Below are 26,171 nucleotides of genomic sequence, written 5' to 3' on the forward strand. Positions count from 1 at the left end.
TAAGAGGACGTGACCCCACCTTCTGCTAGATATCTGCTTCCAGACATTGCCATGACAACCGGCAGTGCTATTTGCTGAAGACGGTGGCAATTTCAGGAGTACAAGGACCTGCTGGAAAACGGGCACGGCCGTGTGTTGCTAATCAACTCTCACACCACTGAAGCAAGAGGTTTAAAGTAGAGCCCGACCGATGAAGGATTTTGAAGGCCGATACCGATACAAATATTTTTGGGTTTCAAAATCCGATATATCGGCCGATATTTTTTTTTTTAGAAACGTGCAACAAAACATTAACAGATTTCCCTAACATTAGTTATTTGTAGTTATTTATGAGTTTTAACTAAAAGTAATATGAAAATGCATTTTATAAAAAAAACTTGTTTCTTTTAGTCACAACAGAACAGACTGATGATAGTGGCATTAGCTAGCTTTATGGTAGCTAGTCTATGATGAGCGAACGTCATACTGCAAATTGTAAAACATACATTTTCAATATAACAGGCCAAGCAGAGATGATACGTCTCATTGCTATAACTGTCACGCGCTATTAAAGAAATACTTCAGTCACATTGTCAAAAGTTAAAAGGACAGACAGTCAACTACACTGTAACAACGTAACATAACGATTACTAGCTAATTCCGCTTCACTCTCGGCTTATTTAACAGCAGCAAAACTGGACATGATAGTCACACATTTTGTCATGCTTATTTGAGTTAAGAGAACTGATGGAGATGTTCTTTTAATTGTTATTCAAGCGATGTATGACTCGTGACCAACTCAACGAGTGTTGCCAACAGTGCCCTCTGGTGGACAAACTATACAACTCCAACACTCATGACATGGTTCAAGCGTGTTTCGTCCGTTTTTATTTTATTTTTGAAATATTCATTTATCTGCCATTATAACTGCCGATACCGATAGTTTGGAAAATGCCTAATATCGGCCTGCCGATATATCGGTCAGGCTCTAGTTTAAAGCTCAAATCACAAAGACCTTATGTCACTTAAGTATGCTGTTTTACAATATGCTATAATGAAATTCATCATTTGAGTTTCGCCAATTTGAAAACAAAATTAAAATTGTCCTTTACTAGTACTGGAGATTTAATACCTGAACATGTTCCCTGTTACAGAGGCGTCTTCTCTGGTTGATGTTTGGGCATTTTCCTCAACAACAGTGGCAAGTGGCGAACCGTGATCTGATGATGGGGCCTTCTGCTTGCTCGTGGGGAGTCTCTCTTCCTCATCCTCCTCTGCCTCCATCCTTTCCTTCCCTTTTCCATCGCTTTCATTGTCACTCTCCTCCCCGAGCATGTCATCCACCTGCCCAAAAGAGAAGTCCAATGCACAATTAAAGATTTATATAACAGCTAGATAAGGTTTGAAGTTATGCAGCATATTTATTTTATTTACACACTGCCAAAACGTCAATTTAGCTCAGGGACATTTTCTGCTCTATCCAACTCTTTCTTAAATAATGTGTTTTTATTGCTTCGAAGTCTTCTGTAACTTCTGTGTTAAACAGCCTTTTTGCATGTGAATGTGAAATAAGTAACAAGTAACAATAAGCCTCTTTTTTTATTTCTTTTAAAGCCACATTACATTGTGAGAGAACTTTTTAAAAAAAACATTACCAGAAATTAAGGGGTAAGACTATAGGTACAAAAGATTCATACCACCACCCAGAGAATATGACCATGTAACGGGGTTCGGTTGTTATGGGAAGGAGGAAGTTTAAAAATAAATAAACAAATACAAAATGAAAGTATAAGCCAGCAGCACACAAAACACAACATAAAATCAGGCCTTTTCCTCTCTCTATCTTCACTGTCGTAACTCCTCCTTTATGCATCTCACAGGTTTAGTTCATTATCACTGACGCAACCGGCTCGCACCGTCCTCTCACGTCCCTCGGACTCGCCCTGCTCGCCACAGACCCCTTTAACATGTATGAATGTTAGCACCCAAGTGTTTAGCCTTGGTCTGAGCTTTCACTGATACATGTTAGTGCTTTCATAAAGCCAGACCAGGGGGTTCAGATCACCCCAATTATTCTTAGCAAGAGTTGTTAGACAGGCACTGGCAAAAATGATCAGCAACTTCACATACGACTGATCTCTCAGCTAGCCCTGTGTAATTGCGCTCTCCTCCTCTTGGGAATAGCAATCACACACACCTTCCTTTTATTATTACAGTGAATGGAGCATCTGAAAAAGCCTGCAGAAATATGCGGAAGCCCCGTACACACGTTATAAATGAGCTCATGGAATGATGTTTAAAAAAATAGACCCACAGAACTTTTTCCAGTTTAATGTGACAGATGCGTATAATGAGGGCGGAAACATTCAATTAAAAGTAGATTGTTTGTGAGGAGTGTTATCTAGAAGCATCTTAGTAGATGGAACAATCCCCAGTCACCCATGGGATGTACAGCACTATACCAAATCTAAAAAGTGAATTAAAATCATACTTTACAGCAAATTCTAACATTGAAGGAGTCATTTACTATGCCTAAACCATCGGACGAAAGGTCAAGGGGAGGATTATTGCAATGATCACAGATTAAGTGCATTAATATTTCGTTCAAACTAGAGAATTGTGTCAATTACCTGGTATAAATTGGTATAAATCTCTCTCTCTCGTCAACACAAAATGTTATTTGCCTTGGATTATATCCATTGACTGAATAGTAAGGCTGGGTAATAAATATCGATTTCTCGATATTAATCGATTCTCATTTTTACGAACCGATATCGATTCTTAAATCTCAAGAATCGATTAGTCATCCTGTTTCATTTGAATGAATGGGGCTGCGCATATCCAAAAAAATCCCCCAAAAAAATCCCCAAAAAAACATTTATAGTTAAAAGTTGATGATGATATCTAACAACGCACATACTTCAGAAAGTATAACGAATAAAGGTGGCATAACTACTAATTACAATAGATCATGTTTTTCGGTCAGTAATTCATACTGTAACATTCGTTTGTTCGTTGTGTCAAGTTGCTGTTTGTTCGAAATAACAAACCTGTTTACCCGAAGGAACACTCAACAAAGTGCTATTAGAAGGCATCCTATCATAGCTTTTTGGTACATAATGGCTACCGTAGATGCAATGCGCATTTGAAAAAGCGAGGGGCTGGAGAGCATCAATTCGTTTAAATGCAAAATACATTTTCACCACTAGATGGGAGAAATTCCTACATATTGTCCCTTTAATATTTCTGTTCAAACATATTGTAATATGTTGTTAATTACATTAATGTTAACTAGCATTAAAATGACTGAAAAAAAACAAAAACAATCCACAACACCCAATACGTCAGCCAAGAATCATAATATTTTTCAGAGGTGGTGCATGTTTTTACATCTCAAATGTGCACCAACAAATCATGCATAATAAAAACATCAACGTGTATTCAGAAATAAATAGGCTCAATTTTGATTTCATGTTTAATTTAAACTACTATCACTGTAAAACCTCTTCAGCTGAACTTCTCATAATATCCAATATCCCAGCAGACAAGCACATTCAAACGATATTTATAAAGCTCACTCAATCACTCAGAAGTCAAGTCAAATGACATTCTACATTCTTCTCACTATGGGTGTCATAATATAAGGGTATTTGTTTGACGATAACCTGGAATTTTAAAAACTGAAATATTGATGTCACGTTAATATTGTAAATAATTTAGCACCATTAACTATGTGGTTGACACTAATATAAAAGATAATGATATTGCACCTTAACGCTGTTCCTCACCTGTTATAAACCGGAAAATAGAAGACGGTGTGTTATAAATGTAATAAATGACATGTAATAAAAATGATATCGTGACAGCCCTACTTCTCACTAATTACTAATACACAAATCAACCACAGTCCACATTCACTAAAAACAAAAATAGCGAATAAACCAAAAACCAGTGACCAAATAGATCAGCACCTCTAAAGAGACCTAGTGCTGGCATAATGCAAAAATAATGCATAAATAAGCAAGGAAAGTGATAAGGGCAAACAGATGGAGCAAAGAGAGAGGCAATTCCCCAGATGCACACATCATTAGCTTGTTAAGACAGCATTTTGCTGGCTTCATCACGGCATGAAATGAGTCACGGCAAATTTGTGCCAGCACATATGGACTTTAACATACAACCTGCATCAGTCATAGAAAAAGCAAGCGTTACATAGAAGATTTGGATTTGAGGGTCGACAGGCTGCCATTACCAGAGCATATTTAGGTGAGGCACCCACATTTTATTAAAACGTTTCATCACAGTATAATTACGCAAAGATGCATGACTCAATAAAGATTAAGGTCATAGGCTTTCAGAAAACCTCATTATACAAATACAACCAAATAATCTTTCAAATGCTTCCACCTTTGCTTGCCATGGTCTACATAAACAAGCGCAAAGTGTGCTAGTAGCTTCAACTTTTGGGTCAGTCAGCCTTACAGCCGACATTTACCAATCAAAGTAACTGGGAAACAGTATTACATGACCTTGCTATGGAGCCTTATATGTTGGAAAAGTAAGAAATCAAAGCCTTTCAACTTTGTATGGGCCACAAAACAAACTTTGTCAGTGTCATTCACAAGTCAATAAAAGCAGAGACCCACCAAGTCAATGAAATGAGATATTGAGAGATATTGGGGATTTGGTGGTGGCTGTTCGCCAAGGGTGCTTTTTTAATATTTCAAAATTTACTTTCAGACACTAGACTGACACGAGTGCAATCAAACAAAGATCTGTAAAGTTAAAAAACCTCACTTATATTACATGTCTTCTCCACCTTGAGTTTGTCTTTGATGAAAACAATTCTCACAGTGACAGAACAGCATTGATAAATCTTGTTCTTGGGATGGAAAAGCAGAATAAACAGATAAGCTCACATTAAAGCTATCACTCCAGTGGGAAAGGTTATTAATTACTAAAATTTGTCTCAATGAGCTAGTTTATAAGGGGATAGGCTTGCACAAATCAAACTACATTTCCCACGATTCTCTGTGACAGTTCACAAAGGGTAAAGCTCTTCATAATATTGCAAAAGTACTAAAAGTCAGGCTTTGTTAAGTTAAAACGAGGAAAATTTGGCACATTTGGAAACATCAATGTGAATTTCATTACTAACAAGAATCGCATCATAATTACAATTACAAACCACTTCTGTGTTTGTAAGCATGAACTTGTCAGCAACTTTTAAGAACACTAATGTGATGTCGAGGGAACATGAAGCTCTCCAGCACACTGTGGGTTTCTCTCTCTCATTTTCAGCTCAGCAAGGAGTCAAGCACTGATATATTAAAGAAAGTAATTAAATTACATGTCTCATCATTCTCTCTGGGTAAATGCATTACATGCTGTCTGCGACTGTCTGAAGTTTAAGGCGGCTGGTTAAGAGGGCCACCAGAATCGCTACAGCTCCACGCAGACACGTGGCTGTTGAGTAAATTTGGTATATTTGAAGATTGCTGAAAACCTGATGAGTTAGTTCAACTCAAAACGTTTGAGGAAACCGATTGCCTTAAATCATTTAAGTTTATTAACTCAAACAATTTAAGCATAAAAAAATATTTGATTTGTTTCCAAGTAACTCAATAACTTATTGTTAAGATAACTTGGGTAAATAAAGTTAATAGTACTAATTAGTTACTATAACTTAAATCTATGAAGTACACTGTAAACCCGAATAAGTTGGTAGAACTCAAATCACTTTTAATAGCATAAACTTAGTTAGCTTTAAAAGCTAATCAGCTGACGTAGTAAATGCTAACATATTAGAAACAGTATGTTATAAGCACTTGCTGTATGAGCGTAATGGGATAATTTGCTCTCAAATCAAGCTGAATGCACCACTTGTCACCATGACGGTAACTATCCTAAAGCCAACATTAACAGAAATTCTTCTAAATTAGCATAACAAAACATTAATCACTACTAAATCTCACACTTGACATTAATATTACACAACAAAAAACATTATATTGCACTTAATTTTAGCGTTTACACTCTTTCGAGTGCCATCGGCAAAGCATGCTGGGAAATAGATATCCCAGCCGTTTCAGTTAAACTTAAGTTCGTCTAAATTACAATAAATAATTTCATAAAACTCAAAACAATGAAACAGTTCAGTTTACTTAAAATATACCAGTTCTGTGAACTTGAAAGAAAAAGAAAGTGCTAAATACTCATAAAAATTAATTTGACTGAACTAATTCGTTGAATTTAAGTTTGTCCTACTCTAACCAATTAATTATTTTGACCGTTAGGGTTTACAGTGTGTGATCTCAAACGAGGTCATACTCAGATGTGGCCAAAGCATTGTGGTAAATGAGAAATATCCTGGGATTTAGCACATTTGCTCCATGTCAAGCTGTGATCTTTAGTGCTTGCTTGAGAGGTTTGCGGCTGAGTGTAATGGTGTTTGGGATGTTTTCTTGGCACACCTTAGGCCCCTTAGTGCCAATTGGGCATTGTATAAATGCCACGGCCTACCCTACCCATGTCCATCCCTTTATGGTCACCATGTACCCATCCTCTGATGGCTACTTCCAGCACCATGTCACAAAGCTCGAATCATTTCAAATTGGTTTCTTGAACATGAAAATGAGTTGACTGTACTAAAACTACCCCCACATTCACCAGATCTCAACCCAATAGAGCATCTTGGGATGTGGTGGAACGGGAGCTTCGTGCCCTGGACGTGCATCCCACAGATCTCCATCAACTGCAAGATGCTATCCTATCAATATGGGCCAACATTTCTAAAGAATGCTTTCAGCACCTTGTTGAATCAACGCCACGTAGAATTAAGGCAGTTCTGAAGGCGAAAGGGGTCAAACACAGTATTAGTATGGTGTGCCTAATAATCCTTCAGGTGAGTGTATATATGACATCACGTAACCATCTGACAGATAGGCTTCATGCCAGTCAGATGAGGGGTGCCTTTAGTATGTGCATATAACACTAGTTAATAAGGAGTAAAAAAAAAGTATATGTTTAACTTTAACTTAAAAGTAAAAGTCAAAAGTACGTTTTTGTCCTGCCTTATAACTCTTATATTCCAATTGAGTTTGACTCAAAAGGTCTGGATGAAACTGACAAGGGTGTCTGGCAATTTAAAATTTCCCAAACTAGTGAAAGACTAATGCATGACTACCCTCACTTCCACATGCACATATCTTGCAGGAAAACAAATTAGTGAAGACATTTCTTTGCCCGGAGCATGAGGGCAAAAAAGGCTTACAATGAATGCGGTGCCGAGTGTCAAATAGGGGGCCATGCAGATTTGCCTGCCAAAGCCTCGCGTCCAAATAACTGTCACCCAGACTAATTTGGAATGGATTTTTTTCGTAATATGGCAGCTGTCTGGGTGAAAACATGAAGGCTGACTGGGAGAGTTTCACAAAGTGCCGCTGGAAAGGAAAAAGCATTTGGACACATTACATTATTCATAACCTATAAGGTAAAAGATATTGCATGAACTCAGTGATGCTATGTAAAGTTCCCCAACACACCTCAAGGCTGAAGTCGAGCTGACATACTTTACAGCCCATCACAGTACAGTTGAATTATTTATTACAGCTCCCGTGAAATATACAGCACAGATTTGGTAATGTCTCAGAAGGTTCCTCTGAGTCCACACGGTAGTTTCTCACCATAAAAGACGAACACCCAAAGCTTGAAAGAAGGAGAGAGAATATGATGGAGCTCTTGCTATATTTACATCTATGAACTGTAATATGAGGGTTGCATGCATCTTTTATTTTAATTTTTCATTTATTTTAAAAATTATTTATTTATTTATTTATTTATTTATCACGAAAAAAGATTAAACCTAAATAAAAACATCACAATATATTTACAAGGCACAAACAATATTTATAAAAAGAAAAATCCATAAAGAATATGATTGTTTTAAATACTCAAATCATAGCCAGGCATTTACCTGCTTGACCTGAATCTGAAACACTTTGCTAGCGGCTTAAAAATACAAATAAAAATCGCCCTTAACTCACTTATCACAAATACCCCTAACATAAAGATCTTCCACCTACACAAAATGACACAAATGCACAAGTGAACATAGTTAAATGGCTAGTCTGAAGGTATAAGTCACTGTTCACGTAGCGCACTAAAACACAGAGAAGATGAAATACTCCAAGGCACTCAAATGATGAAGTAAAATGCCTTTAAATAACTGGGCTTAATCATTAAAAACAGTTAGCATTTCAGCAACACTGCCTTTTTCAGGATCCCGTGTAGCCAAAACACAAAGATTGAACTGTTTTTAATGATTTAGCCCAGCTAGGTAAAGGGTTTTTACTTCACCACGAGTGCCTTGGAGTCTTTCATCTTCATGATTTGATGTCTACCTCCAGTTTATCCAACAAGCACCAGTCTAAAGACAACCGTGTAGCACTTTCTGCTTTCTGTTGATTTGTAACATTATTTGTACATATATTTTTTGTAATGTACACACACTGTATAGTACGTATTCATGCGCACACACACACACACGGATGGGTTTCAGCATTCAGCACATCCACTAAAACACGGCATATTTATTGCAATATTACCAATAGAAAAGAGCAGAGAAGGTCATCTATAATTTCATTAGTGTTTGCTGTGTGAAAGTACACTCACAATGAGACAAGGCCGACGAAAAGTACACAACACTCACTGGGAGCACAATCAACCTTGGTACCCCATTCAATTGGAAATATATGAGGCAGTTCAGGTAAGTGTGAAGAAATAGAGGATGTTACATAAATCTTCTGGGCATAGAGTTTGTTTATCTGGTGCAATTTGTGGGAGAGACAAGACTAAGATATTGAGCCTGGACTCAAGGTCAGGTTTACAAATTCTCTTTTGTTTGAACAAAGGTCTGATGTGAACTGGCAGGGTTGGCTGCAATAGGGAAAATTATTGAGCCAAGTTGAGTGTATTGGGCCAATTTAAGCCATGCATGGCAACAGTGAACCTTCGGAATAGAGGAAAAAGAAAAACATCAGCTACATTGTTTTTTTAAGTGTATGTTCAGCCCTCCATGTGAAATATTTTACGGTTTCTACATCTCACAATAAAATCTTCAGAAAAATAATTCTCTTTGAAGCCACAAGCACAAGCTGTGTCTTCAGAGTATGCTATGAGCATATCTAGGATAAATGGAGAGCTTCAGTACGCCCTACAAAGACAGCGGCATAAAGACCTTTAGATCTTCAGCAAGACCTGAAGCAGCACTACAAACATTCAGGCCAGGTTTATGATTCTGGTCATGTTTCTATTAAAACCTAAAAGCTTTGTCCACAGAATAATAAAAAGAACACAAGTACGACTAGCAGAATTTAGCAAATGGATAAAAAAAAAAATCAGTGTTTTCTACTCTTGCCAGTGGGGTTCAATTTTACAAGGAAAAAATGGATAGACATGCACACAAAGAAATTAACATTTAATGTCCGTTCAAAACAACCCCCTACAGACAACCTTCACATATTAAGGTTCAAAAAATCCCATTGTGAATCCTTATTTTCCACCCCGAAATGTGAAGGCTCTTAAATTGATCATTTCAGATATTTAAGACTTTATATTGACCTATATTGATCAAATGGCATTTAAGGTCACGCAAGAACAGCCTTACACAAAGCTATAGTGTGGCTTTAAAATATTTATTATAATGTTTATAATTATGGTAATATTTTACTTAAAAGTCTTTATGTACAATTCATTATGAATAAAGGTATTCATAATGTGAGTTATAATACATTATTAATTGTAGCCCAAGTTAAAATGCATTGTATTTGCTGATTCCCTATTACATCTGAAATTGGTTGTTTGTCATGTGTTTTAATGGATTATACTTTCTAAAGGTGTAGCATAAGTATTCCAATGTGCTATAACTGTGGTTACAATTATTTATGAGATCATACAATGCATTATAAGGTGCATTACAAGGCATTCAAAATACGTTTATGATGTATTATAGCCAAGTAATTAGCCAAGTCACACCACCTGACCCTCAGTTTGAGTTCTGAACAAATCCAGATCAGAACACTAAGACCAAAGTAGTTTTCATTTTGTTAACGGAATCTATGCTGAATAAAAAAATAGATGGCAAAATTAACACTAGAACAAAGTCTCCACTCCATATCTTTTGCTCAGCTTTGATAGCTGAAAAATGTAAAGAGCTGAGAGACAGAGAAAAAGAGTTTCCAATCTTCTTCAGTGTTGCTTAAAATGACAACTTGAGAGGATAATTTCATTCCTGTCTGGAAACCAGGCTTTTCAATTAGAAACAGTAGAGCTTTGGCTTGAGGAGGGATGACAGCATTGATGAAGATGGCGACGATGATTACAGAAGCACAAAATGACCTGAGTGACAATGTGCTCTGTTCCACAGAGCTTCCTGACCAATGCTTGAGACGTCCTGACAACGTCAGCACTTTCAGCTACAGTGAAAAGGACATTTTTGTCACTTAAATTGGGTGAAAGATAGGATAAAACTAAAGAATACGCAAATATTTACATGAACATCATAAATTTTCATAAAAAAGTGATACATTTTAAACAAGACTTGAGTTGACCGCGGTTCAGCACCCCTGGAAACAGTGAGTGATCGCTGTGGCATTTGCGGAGTCCTTTACGTCGTAATGCCATGTGATGTGTGGCCAGTGCTGAAGATCATTACTGTGAGACAGACTCGACTCATGAAGCGACGCGAAAAGGCAAGAGTCTGTACTAGACATGCATCAAAGCTCTTATAAACTGGACCCTTCAACTTCAAAAATGTCTCTGATGTTAGAATTTGCAAAGCGAGAATTAGGCTGCCAAATAGGGGAGGGGGAAGAATCAATTCACATCTATCGATTTGTAACGATTCACAAATTTCAAATATACATTTTTTGTTAAATGTTATGTTTTACACTTATTAAACTTCGCCATACTAAATGTTACTGACACGTTAGAGTGTTATAAATCACAAGCTGCGAATAAGGACATACGGTGCTCATGCTGATAGACACAGTATTTACGATATCAATAAGCCATTCACAGGTCTTCATCTGCCATGTGTTTACATTATACACAAAGTTTGAAGCAAAACGGTTAAAAATAAGAGGGTGATTTCAAAGCATTTTGAAAGTGACACACTTCCTGCTGCCAGTTGGTGGCGCTATACCTTTGACTCACAATAGTCACATCCATGTGATTGGCCACCTACAGCGAACACACTGCGAAAGTTTCATCAAGATCAGTTAATGTATGCTGAAGTTATAACACACTTCCTGTTTCACATTTCTCGCCATAATTTCGTTTCCACGCCACGGCCAAACCGTTCGAGATATCAAAAATCCCCTCGCAAACTTTCATTCTCAATGTCTTGACTTCAGACTGACCAAGTTTCATAGCATTTCGATCAGTTCTCTGGGAGAAGTACTTTAAATTCCATTGCATGCGTTTTCCAAACAACCCTAAATAGCTGACTTCCTGTTGGGCTGGGGTCAAAAGTAAGAGTGTGAAGTATATATGAAACGATGAGATCTATATGTGTACCGAGTTTCATATTATTACATGCAAGCGTGTTTGATTTATGGACCAAGTTTTCGGACCTCGTTCTAGGGGGTGCTTTCGAGCCCCCTGCCACGACCGGGGACCAGCTTCTGACCGGCCCTGATGGCCGCGGGTTCTGACCCGTGTGCAAAGTTTAAGAGTTTGAGCACGTCAAGGGCCCCAAAAGTGCCAAAAAGATAGTAAAATAATAATTGTCCTAATTTTCCTAAGGAAAACAATAGGACCTTCACCTTTTCAAGGCTTGGGCCCTAAATAGTGTAAATCTGCAGTTGGCTTGGAGATGTTTAAAAAAATAGCACACAGAAAAAAACCCAGCTAAATAATCCTACTGTCATAAAACAAAAACATTGCAAAACACAATTTCATGACTGATAAGCAAAATTGATGGCTGATAATTTCTTTTACCCACTATTGGACCCTTGTCAGAGAGGACATGGAAAAAAAGTCATTTTGCAGCTCAAACATTTTTTCATGACGCGATAACAAACCTAATTGATTCTTGTTCTCCCGTTATTTAGTATGCATATTGGTCAATGTTTATACGTAAATAAAAGCCTAAATTAAATCTGCTCAGCACTTTTTGAAGTTTTTGTTGCATTGACTTTCAATAAAGGGACAGACTCTCTAATTTAATTGCCTATATCTTCAGTTGTGTTTAGAATATGAATATGTGTTTTTGGCTTGGAACAACATGACTAAATGTTGCCAATTTTTATTATTTTAATTTTGAATGATGAACTAAGATTTTAAATGTCATAATTTTGCACTTAACCTGAAATGCAGGACAAAAGAACTAAATTCTCTGAAGAAATACATGTTTTTTTGGACCCAGCTTGCTAAATAAAATTAGAGGCACGAGTGGGTGTACAGGGCATCTTTGAACAGCCTGTGATAGAAAAGCCATTAGCTGTAATCAAATTTCAGAATCACTGAACACAAACAGACCTCTATTATCAAATCTCTGCTGACTGGACCTTAGTGATAAAACAAGGAAAGAAGCCTTGTCTTCAAAAAAAAAAAAAACATCAAATTACAGAAAAATATAGTTCTGGGAACTGTTTTTCTGAGTAAAGAAAAGGCAAAGGCTGGTACGAAAGCATTTCACAGCTGATGCCATTTCTAATGTATATATATGTACATCAGCAGTGGATGTTTTCTGAGGCGATGGGGGGATGAAGCCTTATCAATCACACATTTCACTCTCGATGTCAACTGATGATCACAGAACCAATGCCTCCAGGTTTGTTAAAAACATTTGGTGTCAATCTGGATAACAAGTGGGTCTCAGCCTCAGACACCACACTCACAAACTGCCTACAGTGGGTTCACTGCTTCTCTGATGCACATAACTCAAATTTGCAAACAATTTACAAAATCACAAGCTCTGATTTGACTGGCTGGCATTATGCAACTTCTCTATCAGGGCCACAAAACTCCAGAGCTAAGACAAACTTTGCTTCTTAAAAATTACAGATGGAGCAAAAGAACCAGACATTTCAGGGCTTGATGCTGCCCCAAAAAAGGCACATCTAAATTGACACTTATAAGTGAAAATATTTTGCTCAAAGTGCATTAAAAAATAGCTTTAGAGGTGCAATTAAAAGTATTACAATGATTTATATGCCTACTTTAAACTGTATAAACTATAATAAACAGAGTATTCTGCTGACACTAGTAAAATCAATATATTGAATAATATTTTAAATAAATGTTCTTTCCTTCCAGTGATGGAGAGGACCAGAGAGAATCAACAAGTGTTTACTTTGGATTAAATGCCAGTTATAGATTGTTGTGCAATCAAAATATCAATAACAATTGGACTTCAAATATTAATTATTTACTATTGTTGGCTACTCATTAAAAAAGAAGAGGGCGATAAAATATGCACTCTTAAAGCATATTACAATATAAACACCATAAAAAAACATCGTCAACCACCCATATTTGATTTATTTAATTTAATCACAGCCTCAATAATCACATTAGGCCGGAACGCAGATTCCTATTTTTCCACTCCCAAATTTAAGACCTCTCAAAATTGTCATCTGTTATACCATATCAAATATTTAAGAGTTATGACCTCAAATTACATAAAACTAAATTTTAAACCCAGATTTTAGTGATTAGATTTTAGACTTTTTTATATTCGCACATAGTATACGCTCCTATTTTACAGTTCGTACACATAATTTTAATGAAACGCTTGCACTGTCGAGCCCTGCATTTAACAAGCTCTCCTTCTTCACTTTATACTTACTTTCCTGCCACTTCACTCACTACTGCATCATGCAAATAAGAAGTTCCCGTGACAATTACATTCTTCAGCTCCACATCCAAAGTCATTTCACAGCGTGAGTACTCCAACACCCTCCTTTACCCGCCTGAATCTACCATACATTCCCATGAGTGAAGACACAATGATTGTTTTGACTGTATAGAAATATCTTTAATGTATCTCAGGTCTCTGCACTGACGACTGGTTTGGATAAATACAGACTTTATGAAACTGCTCCTGCCATTCCTTCCTCACAGGCCTGACAATGAATGGACCCCCATTAGGCACTATAATCAGCCAAGTATCTTTCCACATTAAGGATTCCTGTAGGTCGTGAACCTCAATGGCGGAACTAACAAGAGTAAGACCATTTCTCGTCATGTGCTGAGACTTATCATTTTTTTCATGTCATAATGTAACTTTGTTATGCAAAAAACACACAAAATGTGCTGTAAATATAAATATAATGTAACATTTTAAAATGTTTGTTTCCTGTGATGGCAAAGCTGCTATTACTCCAGTCTTCAGTGTCACATGATCCTTCAGAAATCTATTTAAAATGCATAATCTGCTGCTCAAGAAACATTTCTTATTATCAGTGTTGAAAACCAGTGTTTATTTCAGGATTATTCAATAGCCGCGTTTCCACTGCCGGGCCAGGGCCGGGCCGTGCTAGTGCGTGCCAGGGCCAGTCGCGTTTCCACTGTCACTTCCGGGGCTTGATCGGGGCTTCCTCAGGGCCAACGGCCAGGATTTCTGGCCCGTCGAATACCTTGGGCCAGAGGGGGCCAGCTCGGGCTAGAGGCGTGCTCAAGGTAAAAGGCGGAGTTTATCGGTGTTATGGAACATTATGATCTGAAGCAAGATGCACATAGGGGTGTCCATGTTTAACCTATTAACCGTTTAAAATTGCATAACATTTTAATTTGAACTCTAGGCCTATGCCAAATGCTATTCAAAAATATATAGGCTATAGGCTACATATCGACGAATTTTCAGATATTTGTTTGATTTTTTTTTTGCCCCCTAAACATTTAAAATATTTGACAAATTAATATGAAAAAAATATATATTTTTCTGGTTTTCTGAGGCCAAATTAGAACCTGGAAATGATATTTTCCCCGCAGTGCTGAATGAGAAGAGCCGTACAGCCTACAGAAAGGTGATTTATAAGCTATAATAAATGTGTCTGATAATAAAATAATACAAAATAACGAGGCAGTAATTGTTTATTAATAAACTATTGTTTTCTAAATCATTTTCGGCTAAAAATCTCCATCTCCGGATGCACATTTAGAGAGAAATTAATTAGCTACATAATTACATAGTCAGAAGATATTGGCTTTCGATTCGAATTTGTTCGTTTTAAATTGGACATTTAAAGCTTTAATCTACAAAGGATATAACCCCTGTAGACTAAAGCTTTAAATGTCCAATTTAAAACGAACAAATTCGAATGCGGTGGCTGTTTCAGGTCTCGCTCTTCAGTTCACGGAGATCATGAAGCGCGCCTTGATTAATTGTTAAAGCACAACGTTTTCTTGTTATTGTGAGTTTACGCAAATAAATGTATTTGCGAATAATGTATTATTATTTTCTGTATGACCAGAAATGAAAGAGTATTTTAAGTTGTTTCCACTGAAAGAAATGCAATGAAACTGCAAGTGTTCACATGGGCGTCTCGCAGCCATCAGTGCGTGCTCCACACACATAATGCGTCAAAAATATTGTGTTTATTTGTGCTCTATCTTTTTTGGATAAAGGCGTCTTCTATACGCAGCCTAATAAAATGTTACAATAATGATGATGGTTATTATATTATTATTATTATTTGCAGACAAGGAGTTTTTGACGTGAAATGGACGCTTATTTTCAAGTGGCAATTTCAGTTTGAAGGGTGATGGAAATGCGGCTTTAACTGCTCCGTAGCCTAGGCTACTTGCTGCGTTTTATTTCTATAAATTAATTTCGTTTCAAATGGGGTCCAATCAGTTATTAAAGGTGTTAAAAATTAACTCTGTATCTCGAGGTTGCGGCGCGCACACTATGGTTAAGCGCTGTGGGGCTACTGGCCCGGCAGTGGAAACGCAAGCCCGGTGCTTGAGGCCCGAGGCCACTAGCTCGGCTCGGCTCGCTGTTAGCTCTGGCCCAGCCCTAGCCCGGCAGTGGAAACGCGGCTACTGAGTAGAAATTATAAGGGCTATTATTTGAAATAGTAATCTTCTGTAACCTTATAAATCACTATTAATATTTCCTTGATGAATAAAATAATCCCATTATTTTTCTGAAGGATCATGTGACACTGGAGACTGGAGTAATGTCTGCATAAAATTCAGGGATGCCACCACAGAAATGCATTACATTTTAAAATATATTTAAAAAGGATACAGTCATTTTAAATTGTAATAATATTTCACAATATTACTGCTTTTATTGTATTGTTGATCAGATAAATGCAGCCTTTGTGAGCAGAATTCTTTCAAAAAAAATTAAAAATCTTTCTGACCATGTTTGAGCTTTCAAAACAGCCTGAAAGCATGTATCCATCACATCAAATAAGAACCACTTTACTCTCAGAGAATCATAAAAACGCTTACCATGAAGGCTGTTAAAAACTTGAAGCAAAGTTGGTTAAAACTCCTGAGACGAGTATAAATATGTATAGTCTATTATTTCCGCTGGTATTGTATCATACAATTATCATCAGCAATAATTATGCGCTGCTGCCCTATATGGCCCTCTAATGTCACTCTGTAATGCAATACATCTTGCAGTTGCAAAAATGGCCTGTATTCTTGACAACTTAAGTGCTGCGTGTGAAGTGGGTGGGCTTATGGAGTCATTTATATAAAACCATAGCTTAATTATATGAAAGTGAATATATTTTGAGGAAATCATGCATATTGATACAGACCTTTAACACCCAGCATGCATGACTTAAATTGCAATGCATTTGTTATTCCAGGTCTGAGGTTCCATTAAAGTACTTCATTTGCATTTTAAAACATTTGAAAGTGACAAAAAAAGTGCAACTCTGATGGCATAATTTAGGAAAAATGATGATTTGGTTTTAGGGGAGAGGCAAAACTAAGCTTTGCTAATAGCAATCTCTCATTTGGAGCAAAGTGAATTTAACGCCCCTCGGTTTTAACTTTCAGGATTTTTTTCAAAAGAAGAGGCGGAGCTGAAGTGGGGATACAGAGAAGACGGTGTTCTAATTTATCAACTTGTTAGCACTTAATGTGGTGCTAGCAGTGGTGAGGCGGGTCCTAATGAAAGCTGAGGTGTGTAATGTGCAATGAGGCTGATGACACTGTGCTAGAACTGCAATCAAACACACTTCATCACACACAAAACGGACTCACAGTAACAAATATACCAGCTCACTCCTGCTTCAGAGTAAGGCACGACTAGCATCACAGACACAAACACACAAAAAACTAAAAATTTTGTTTTAACAAATACATAATTTTTTTTTACATTACTCAAGGTTGTCAATTTGCCATCAGCAATTATCATTAAAAACCATGCAAATATTGATATTATTAGTACAACTCAATGTATGGCTTTTGCACTTTTTAAAGTACACTTTTACACTTAAATACCCTGATTTAGGGTTTTATTTAGTCATAATATAGTATAAGCCTTACTATATACACCCACAGCGTATATTTTTTCGATAGTAAACCTCCAAAATAAAAGTTTAACATTTGAAAAAGAAGAAATAATAATAAAAAAAAACATTTATATTTTCATTTTCAATTAATAATCCCAATAAAATCATTAAAACTATTTTATCTTTGGGTTTATCTTTTATATTTGGGTTTATTAATGGGTAAAAAAAAAACTGGTGACTATGATGACTGAAAAGAAAAAAGCTCACCACTAAACTGCTACTGCTTTTCAGTCCATTAGAAATCACCAGGCCTAATTTGCAAAATCCCTTTTTAAAAGTGGGATGCCTTGGGTTAACTCCACATTAGTTTGGGTAAACTCCATCACAAATGCGCATCAGATCTCATCACGAAGCAGCAGAAACCATGAACACATTTCTAATGCACCCCAACTGCCAATCCTCTGGGTCACAGCACACAACTCGTGTACGCAGTGGTTGTTGTTGAATGACTGCCAATGTGTGAAAGTGTGTATCCGACCGAATCTTTGCCCCCCCCTGAGAAAACACCAACAGATCTGATAACATATTGCCCTGAACATATCTCTTCCCCCCACATGGCACAAGGACATTAAGAAATAACCATTCAAAACTGCATGTTCAAAATCTTTGAATGCTGAAATCTAATACAGGACTTAACATTTGTAGTTGAGATGTAGTCGTGTTTCAGAGTGAGGCCACGCTCCTATCAAACACTATTGCGTTACTGCAAGCTGCTAGACAAGATAGTAAGACGTCTGGATGAGAAAGGTCACGTGTGCACATTATGGTCTCACAGTCCTAAAATGCTTCCTGGCAAACCGGATTGTGATTTCAGAATGTGGCTCATTGGTGACATTTCAATGCTGGGTTTCATACCAGAGTATAACTGCCAGACAACCAATTAGGCTTTATTTTTCTCATTCAGAGCTTTCAGAACATTTGAGAATGCCAAAAGGCATTTAGGCTGCAGAGATAATAGAAGCAGATTGACATTTGAAAACGAAAACTCAAATTTCCCAGAACGCAAGCATATGTGCAGCTTTTCCCTTTAATGCTAATGTTTCAGGACCAAAACAACCTGGAGTAACTGCTATTAACTCTTTGAAAATAAATGAATAAAATACATATCAAATCAAACAATATGTTTTTTAGTAGTCCAAATGAAAAGAGCCTACCCAGCACTACTCAAATTCACAGCATTCAGGCTTACAGTACATGCAACTTTTCTTTGAAATTGTAACTGGACCAACCCAAACTGGATTAGCTGCTACTAACTCTTTGTTTTCTACAAACCTTATGGGGTCTTAGGTGTTTTTGGGGTACTTGAGCTGACATTTGCGCTTTTTTCAGTTACTTACAAACACATTAACGGCACAGGTAAAATTACAATCTATTTAGCACAAACAGGGCTACCATAATATGTGAGCAACATGTATGTGTTTTTGAGAGAATATTGTTTATACATGGTTATTGAAAAAAAAAAAAATACAGTTTCTAAAATATGAGCCACAAAACACATACTAAATATGTGTCCACAAGACTTCTGACTAATGGATGTTGTCATCTAGAGTTTTTGCTTCAAAATGACCTGAAAATCATCCTGCCTAATCACTAGTTGGCAAAATGAACTACAATACTCTGAAGCAGAGTCCAGCGAACAGCTTTGGCATTTAACTGGAAACCTTTTGATCTTTGTATATCCTTTAGATCAGGAGATCCCATGAGGCTGCAGTTCACTCAGACCCTGAACTTATATGAACTTTATGTTCCAGACATGGAAAATGTCACATTAGCACAAAGTGCTCCAGTCTAGCAGTGACGATCGGATTTATCTGTAAGCCGTGATGATGTGTAATGCCGTATCGGTTTATGTGTAAGCCGTATGACCATAGTACGGGGTTAACGCGTGATCACGTGCATTGTCGGCTTAATACACACAATCGGGTTAAGAACATGCACTCTTTTATTTCTTCTATTTCTTATTTTGAATAAACTGATATTGATTCTTAAATCCAAAGAATCTTCTATAAAGAAACTTTTAGTCTGCTGTTTTCAGTTGAGTAAACCAAGCTTCACTTAACATTATTCATAGCACGCCTCCCCTTCAAATAAATCACAATAAACTTTGGGATTTGTTACTTAGTTTTTATATTAATGTCTTCGCTTACAAATTCAGTCATTTGTATTTCAAAAATCAAACATTAAATGTAATTTTGACACTCTTTAATCACTCTCGTACTTCTGTTCAAGCTGCACGTGATCTTATCGACTCTACCTCCTTATAGTAAATGAACAACATACGGTCTGTTGAAAGTTACAGTACAACTTACTAAAATCCATCATTTGCAGTGTTTTAACCGCAGAAAGATGTCAATAAAACTGCTTGTAAACAATGTCACAATGCATTGCTAAATACAATGCATATATATTACATATTCAATATGTTTTTTCTTAATCTGATTTCAATATTTAATGTACATTTGATTAAAAATGGCGAAAACAAGTTATGATAGCCACTGTTTAAATGTTTATTTAAAAAAAACTAATTGGAATAAGCAATTATATCCACAAAAATTTATGGTTTCACTTTATTTTGATGTTGACTAAGTAACATTGCACCTACATGTCTTCAAACCCTCATTACAGTTTTAGTAGACTTGGGTTAGAATAAGTTGATATGTAGCTGCGAAGTTATGTATAGTTAGTAGAATGTCTGTTGGAGGACCATCACAATCAGGAGTTAGCAGATATTAAGCAGACAGTCTACTAATAGTCTTATTGAGAGTTAGTTAACATGTGTACTTATGGTTAACAGAATGTTCAAAAGGTACCATCAAAATAAAGTATTACCAAAGTTGTTATTATTATAAAAAGTAAGCTTTATGTGCAATTTAAATGTGTGAACACAATCACTTTAAGATTAAAGTAATGTACCGACTAGTGTTGGGTATCGTTTGAATTTGAACGATTCTGATTCCGATTCTGATTCCTTGTTTCGATTCCGGTTCCTAACGATTCTCGATTCCGATTCTTTTAAGAGGCAGGGTCAAAAAGGTTTAGCTAAACTTGCTAACCAACGGCCTTTCTGAAGGAAATACTCCTTCCGTCACAAATACTCCTTCTGTCACAAATACTCCTTTTGTCACAAATTTTGCATTTTGCCGAGATTTCGTTATTTTTAGAAAAGTGAAGCCACACTTTGGACCGCCGACGTAAGGTACTCATGTTCGACTCACGCGGTTATGCCAACACTTCCGGTAGACGCTTCTTCGTTGGTGTTGTTCAGCGGTTTCTTCTTCCGCTCGGCGGACTGTGAATATCGAAACTAGGAATCGAAATTTTAACTTTTGAACGATTCCGGGAAAAACGAAAAGTTAGTCTCGGTTCCAATCGATACTCGATTCTCGATACCCAACCCTAGTACCGACTGACAGGGTTCCCGGTTTAGTTTAAAGCATTAGTTTGTCAATAGACCATTTCACAAGATGTAAACAACACTGGTCCAGAAGCACTTCCTGATTTAGTTTGTAGCTGTTTTCTTTATTTCACATGTAAAGAAAACATCTTAAAGATGTTTGTTTAACTTTTTGATTCAGTTTTAAATGTTCTGTTGGTTGTATTTTATCCCAGCTTTTATGTAGTGTTAAAAAACTGAAACAGGAAGTGCTTCTGGACCAGTGTTGTTTACATCTTGTGAAATGGTCTATACCCAGCCCTAGCCACTAGTAACAAACCATTGAAACCTTCTCACATTAACAGCTTTCATTCAGGTCAACATGCTCATCACTTCATTCACAAGGTCCTTCCAGAGCCTGAAATTACTTAGTTTGTGTGACAAAAATCTGTTTTTCAGTGTTTGAAAGGAGAAGATTAGTGCTACCACAGTCAGACGCCAGAACCCCAGCCATTCCACAAGTTCATTCCTACTTACTCCAAGAAGCCATGCTAAAAAAAGTACATACGAATGCATCCCTTTAAAATGTGACATTTCAAATAGCAATTTTTGTTCAATCAAACTCAGCTTTGTCATATATTACAAGCTGCTACAGCTCTCTCCACGTGCTACATTTAGAAACGATTCTATTTCCATTCAGGTTTAATGAACAAAGGACAAACCCCCTAGATATCCCAATTCGCAAAGTCCCAGAATAATAACGTTGTGGTTTCCTGCACCTCATTTGGGATGTTATATTTAGTGAATAAGGGGGGCTATTCAACAAAACCCCTGTTATGCTGGTAGAACAATGGGGCACAAATTGAGCAGTGGCACATTGTACCCATAAGTGACAAAGGGAGAGAAAATGAGCTTAGGAATGGATCAAAAACAGGTTGTTTTTACAATAGTCTGACTGCAGTCTACCTCTGAAAGTGCACAATGTGAATTTCATTTTATAGGGTTTCCATTTGGGGATATTTACGGCCTAAATAAAGTCCCTAAATAGAAGGTTGCTATAAAGGTGGAGGTTAAAGGTTCCCAGTCATTTAAATATTAGATGCCACATCTGTCACCATTGATACTTCTGGCAAATAGATAAATCCCACTTTATCATGAAAACTGACCTTTTGAAAGTACAACATGCATTATTTCCATAAAAAGCGTTCATGAATTTGGGGTTGGTAAGATTTTCTAAATGTTTTTTAAAAAAAAGTCCCATTCCCTCACCAAGTAATTTACGTTTTACAATTCACAGCCATTACTCCACTGTGACATGATCCTTTAGAAATTGATTTACTGCTCAAGAAACATTTTTTACTATTATTATTAATGTGGAGGAACACATTTAAAAAGAAAAGCAACTACTTGAAATAAAAATTATAATAGAATACAAATTAAACCAAATTTTATGTCACTTTTTGATCACTTTGAACTTTTGGAAAAATGTTTAATTCTGTAAAAATAAAAATCATACTGAGCCCAAAGTTTTGAACAGTAGCATTTAAACATATTATTTTTCAAATGGGCTAAATGTAAAATTTAACAAGATAAGGGTCATATCAATGGCACAAGCTAATATGCGTGTTCGACGTAAACCTGTCATGTTTTCAATTGTGAAATGAAAGCTTTTCATTTCCTTTTATAGAATAAATGAACTTTATCTTGGGATCCTGTCAAGCTCTTGGGTTAAACTTTGTTTATGTCTGACATATTTGTTCTGGCATGAGCAGTGCAGACTGCATGTGCCCTTCAGAGGCGTTGAGAGGTGTTTATACCTCATCCGTTCACCCTGGCATGACTCTCAGAAGTGACAAGCAGCAGTGAGGACAAAATATAAGCTGAACCAGCAAGATGCAGCAGTGAAAAGTAGTTTCCAAACTTTACCCAACAAAGGTATAATATTTCTTGTTTAAAGGGAAGTTTACAGATCCCATACAGACATCCCTAAAGCTTAATTGGCAAAGCATGACAATGTTCAGCTCATTGGTTTGACTTTGAGAAAACACAAGTTGTATATAATCAGTTGTCATTAGCAAAATAATATGGATGCCGTCTAAACATTGTGATATCCTCATCCATCGGCCCAACCCTAAAATAGGCCTTTTGTGCACATAGATCTTTGAGTTCAGCTCATGAGAAATGGGAAATGGGGGCAAAAACAAAAGTGTTGCATTTATAATTCTGTTCAGTGTAAATACATTTCTGGTTTTTAAACCCATATATATTTTTGTTTAGCTCTCATCATTGATTTTTTGAAGTAGTAAAATTATTATTTGAGATATGACTTTTATATATGATATATACTTAAAATTATTTTTTGTAATTGTTGTTTTAATTGTGTCAGATCGTCAATAAGATAAAGAACAAGTAAGAAAAGCATAAGCAGTGTTTTAACCATCTGCTCGATTACTAAACGCATGTGGGTGTCACCTCCCTGCATCTCAAGAACTTAAGTTAGTGGATAAAAATGTAAACGCATTTATCTAAACAAGAACAACTGAGCAATGGGAAATTTCAAATCCCTTCACCTGTGTAGAAGTCACCACTGAGTTAAATGGTAAGACGTGGCTTCGCTTCAGCTGTGTGAAGGTGAACAGAAAAAAAATGAAGCTATCTGACCTGTGATGCGCAACACTGCTGTTATGAACAGTGTCAGCAATGACAGGATTTTGACATGGACTGCTGAGATGTTATAACTGCTAAGCGGAGAACTGAGACAGGCCCGACAAATGAGAAAGAAATCAAAGAAGCTCTGAAGCGATGTTTCTAGGTCAGTGATTTTAAGAGGGAGCCATGAGGCACATCTTCCTCTTTCACACTTCAGAGAGAAAAAAAGTGGAAGACAAGACAAAATATAAAAGGAAAAAGCTGAAGGACAAAAAAAATCATTCCATTTAAAGTCTGACGCAGCACTTTGAGCAATGAATGTGTAGCTGGTGGCAACAGAATTGGGATAAAAGAAATAATACAATTTCATGCACACGTTTTTTTTTTTAAATCACACACCCATGACCAATTTAAAGAAATCATTAAATTAAATCGTTAATAACGCATAGCCAGCCTGCAGAAATATGACCTTAAATGAAAAGCAGGGTCAGAAGAGGAAGGCTGGGTGGAGATGTGCTCATAATACATAAGCAAAGCAATATAAGTGCAAAGATTCATATAACGCAGCAATAATACCGATGCAGCGTGCTGGCAGGAAGATAGTGCCCAGTTCTCCTATTATTCACTCTTAGAAGAAAAGGTTCTATATAGAACCTTAAAAGGTTCTATCAGCGCTACGTATTTGGAACCCCTAAAAGGTTCTATACACTCTTAAAAAAGGGTTCCTCTGGGTTCTATATTGAACCCTGGGGTTCCATACTTGGCTAATAGAACCTTTTACCAAAAAAAATGGTTCTATATAGAACCGTTTTGGAGTTCCATATATGAAGCGGGGGATGGAACCATTTCTGGTTCTAAATAGAACCATTTCTTCTAAGAGTGTTGTCCTTTATGTCTGTGTGTATGCTCATTAGAGCACGACCGATAAATGATTATGAAGGCCGATACCGATATAAATATTTGTTGGTTTTAAAATCCGATATATCGGCCGATATTTTTATTTTATTTTTTCTAGAAACGCGCAACAAAACATTAACAGATTTCCCTAACTTTAAGGTTTTAACTAAAATAATATGATAATGAATTTTATTGTTTCTATGTTACTTTATTTTTATTGTTACTTTATTGTAAATAATATGATAATGAAGTTTTATTGTAAGTGATTTTTATTGTTTATTGAATTTTATTGTCACAACAGAACAGAGGAACATTAAATATATTAAAGTTCTGATAAATAAAATAATAATTAGTCCCTTCATTGCCTTATAAGCAACCTGGAACCTGGATCAGCAGATTGCAGGATGTGTGGCGCGTTATACACGAGTGTTGCCAACAGGGATGGCGTAGAGCGCCCTCTGGTGGACAAACTATACAACTCCAACACTCATGACATGGTTGAAGAGTGTTTCGTTCATTTTTATTTTATTTTTGAAATATTCATTTATCGGCCATTATAACTGCCGATACCGATAGTTTGGAAAATGCCTAATATCGGCCGATAATATCGGTCTGGCTCTAATGCAAATGAAAAGTTTGCCCTTACTTTTAAAGTAAGGGAACATTTTTGATTAATCTGTTCCTCAAAAAAAATTAAAAATGTTTATCATTGATTAATGTTTTCCATTCACTAATTTAAAAAAGCCAAAAAAAAACAACAACATTTGCTTACATGAGCTTTACATTAGCTTTAAGGAGTACGCTTTAGTATTCCATTCTTAAATCTACTGAACTTTCTATTTAGCAAATGCATCTTTATTAGGCAGGAACATTTTAATTTTCCTTTTAAAAAATTCTTAGGAATTCAATTTTCGCTTTGCTGTGATCACAGTAATTTTCTTCTTACATGTCCTCTTCAAACAGTCTTTCCATTAATATTCAGCAGCTTCTGATCTCAGAGGGTGATTAACATTGGCTCACCGTCAGGGAATGTCTTTGGGATATTTGTTCAGGATTTTTAATTAGCTTTTATGAATCTTAAAAGCTCTGTGTGGGGGGGGGGGAATATAACTGTGGCTGACATGAATTAAACATGTAACGCCACAGTAAACAACTCGATACATGAACTATCAACACAAACAGCAATGAAACAGAAGAATAAACATTAACAGGAACACCAAAGTTTAAATGCATCTATGTCTGTCTATATATATATATATATATACACATACACTCTCCGGCCAAAAACAGAAAGCCACTGTTTGGATTTGGGAAAATAGTTATGAGGCAAATGCTATGATTGGATCGTTATGTTTCTAGCATGTTACAGACCTTATTGACAAAATCTTTGATTTTGAATGGGAATGAAAGCAAGGCTGAGAGACATACATACATCTCTTCAATGGGCTGTACTGTTATTTAATGTGTTTTTTGATTGTTCTGCTCATGAAACACTGGAAAAATATCTTTCCAAGAAATTTAAACAAAAAACTGTGCTGTGTAAAATTAATCTAGGAGCTTTATACAGCGGGTGCCATTAGAAACACGACAAGTCTATCCCTCACAGGCTCACTTTCATACCTGCTCTGAATAAGGTCTATATGTTCGGTAACAGTTCTTCTAACCCTAATTGATGGAGTGTGTAACTTTTCATTTCTTAAACAACCATGTAGGAAGACTCATCATGG

General features: G+C 36.5%; 1 protein-coding gene across 1 annotated transcript in view; it reads right to left on the minus strand.

Annotated features, from left to right (window-relative positions):
* ctdp1 (CTD phosphatase 1) overlaps window positions 1–26,171 on the minus strand; it is an 84,022-nt gene that overhangs the window by 30,469 nt on the left and 27,382 nt on the right. The window contains exon 12 of the mRNA XM_039680874.2: window positions 1,112–1,323. Within this exon, the coding sequence (XP_039536808.2) occupies window positions 1,112–1,323 (212 nt within the window). The remainder of the gene's footprint in view (window positions 1–1,111; window positions 1,324–26,171) is intronic.

This window comes from Pimephales promelas, chromosome 18 (genome assembly GCF_988280905.1).
Source record: "Pimephales promelas chromosome 18, fPimPro1.hap1.1, whole genome shotgun sequence".
NCBI classification, from domain to species: domain Eukaryota; kingdom Metazoa; phylum Chordata; class Actinopteri; order Cypriniformes; family Leuciscidae; genus Pimephales; species Pimephales promelas.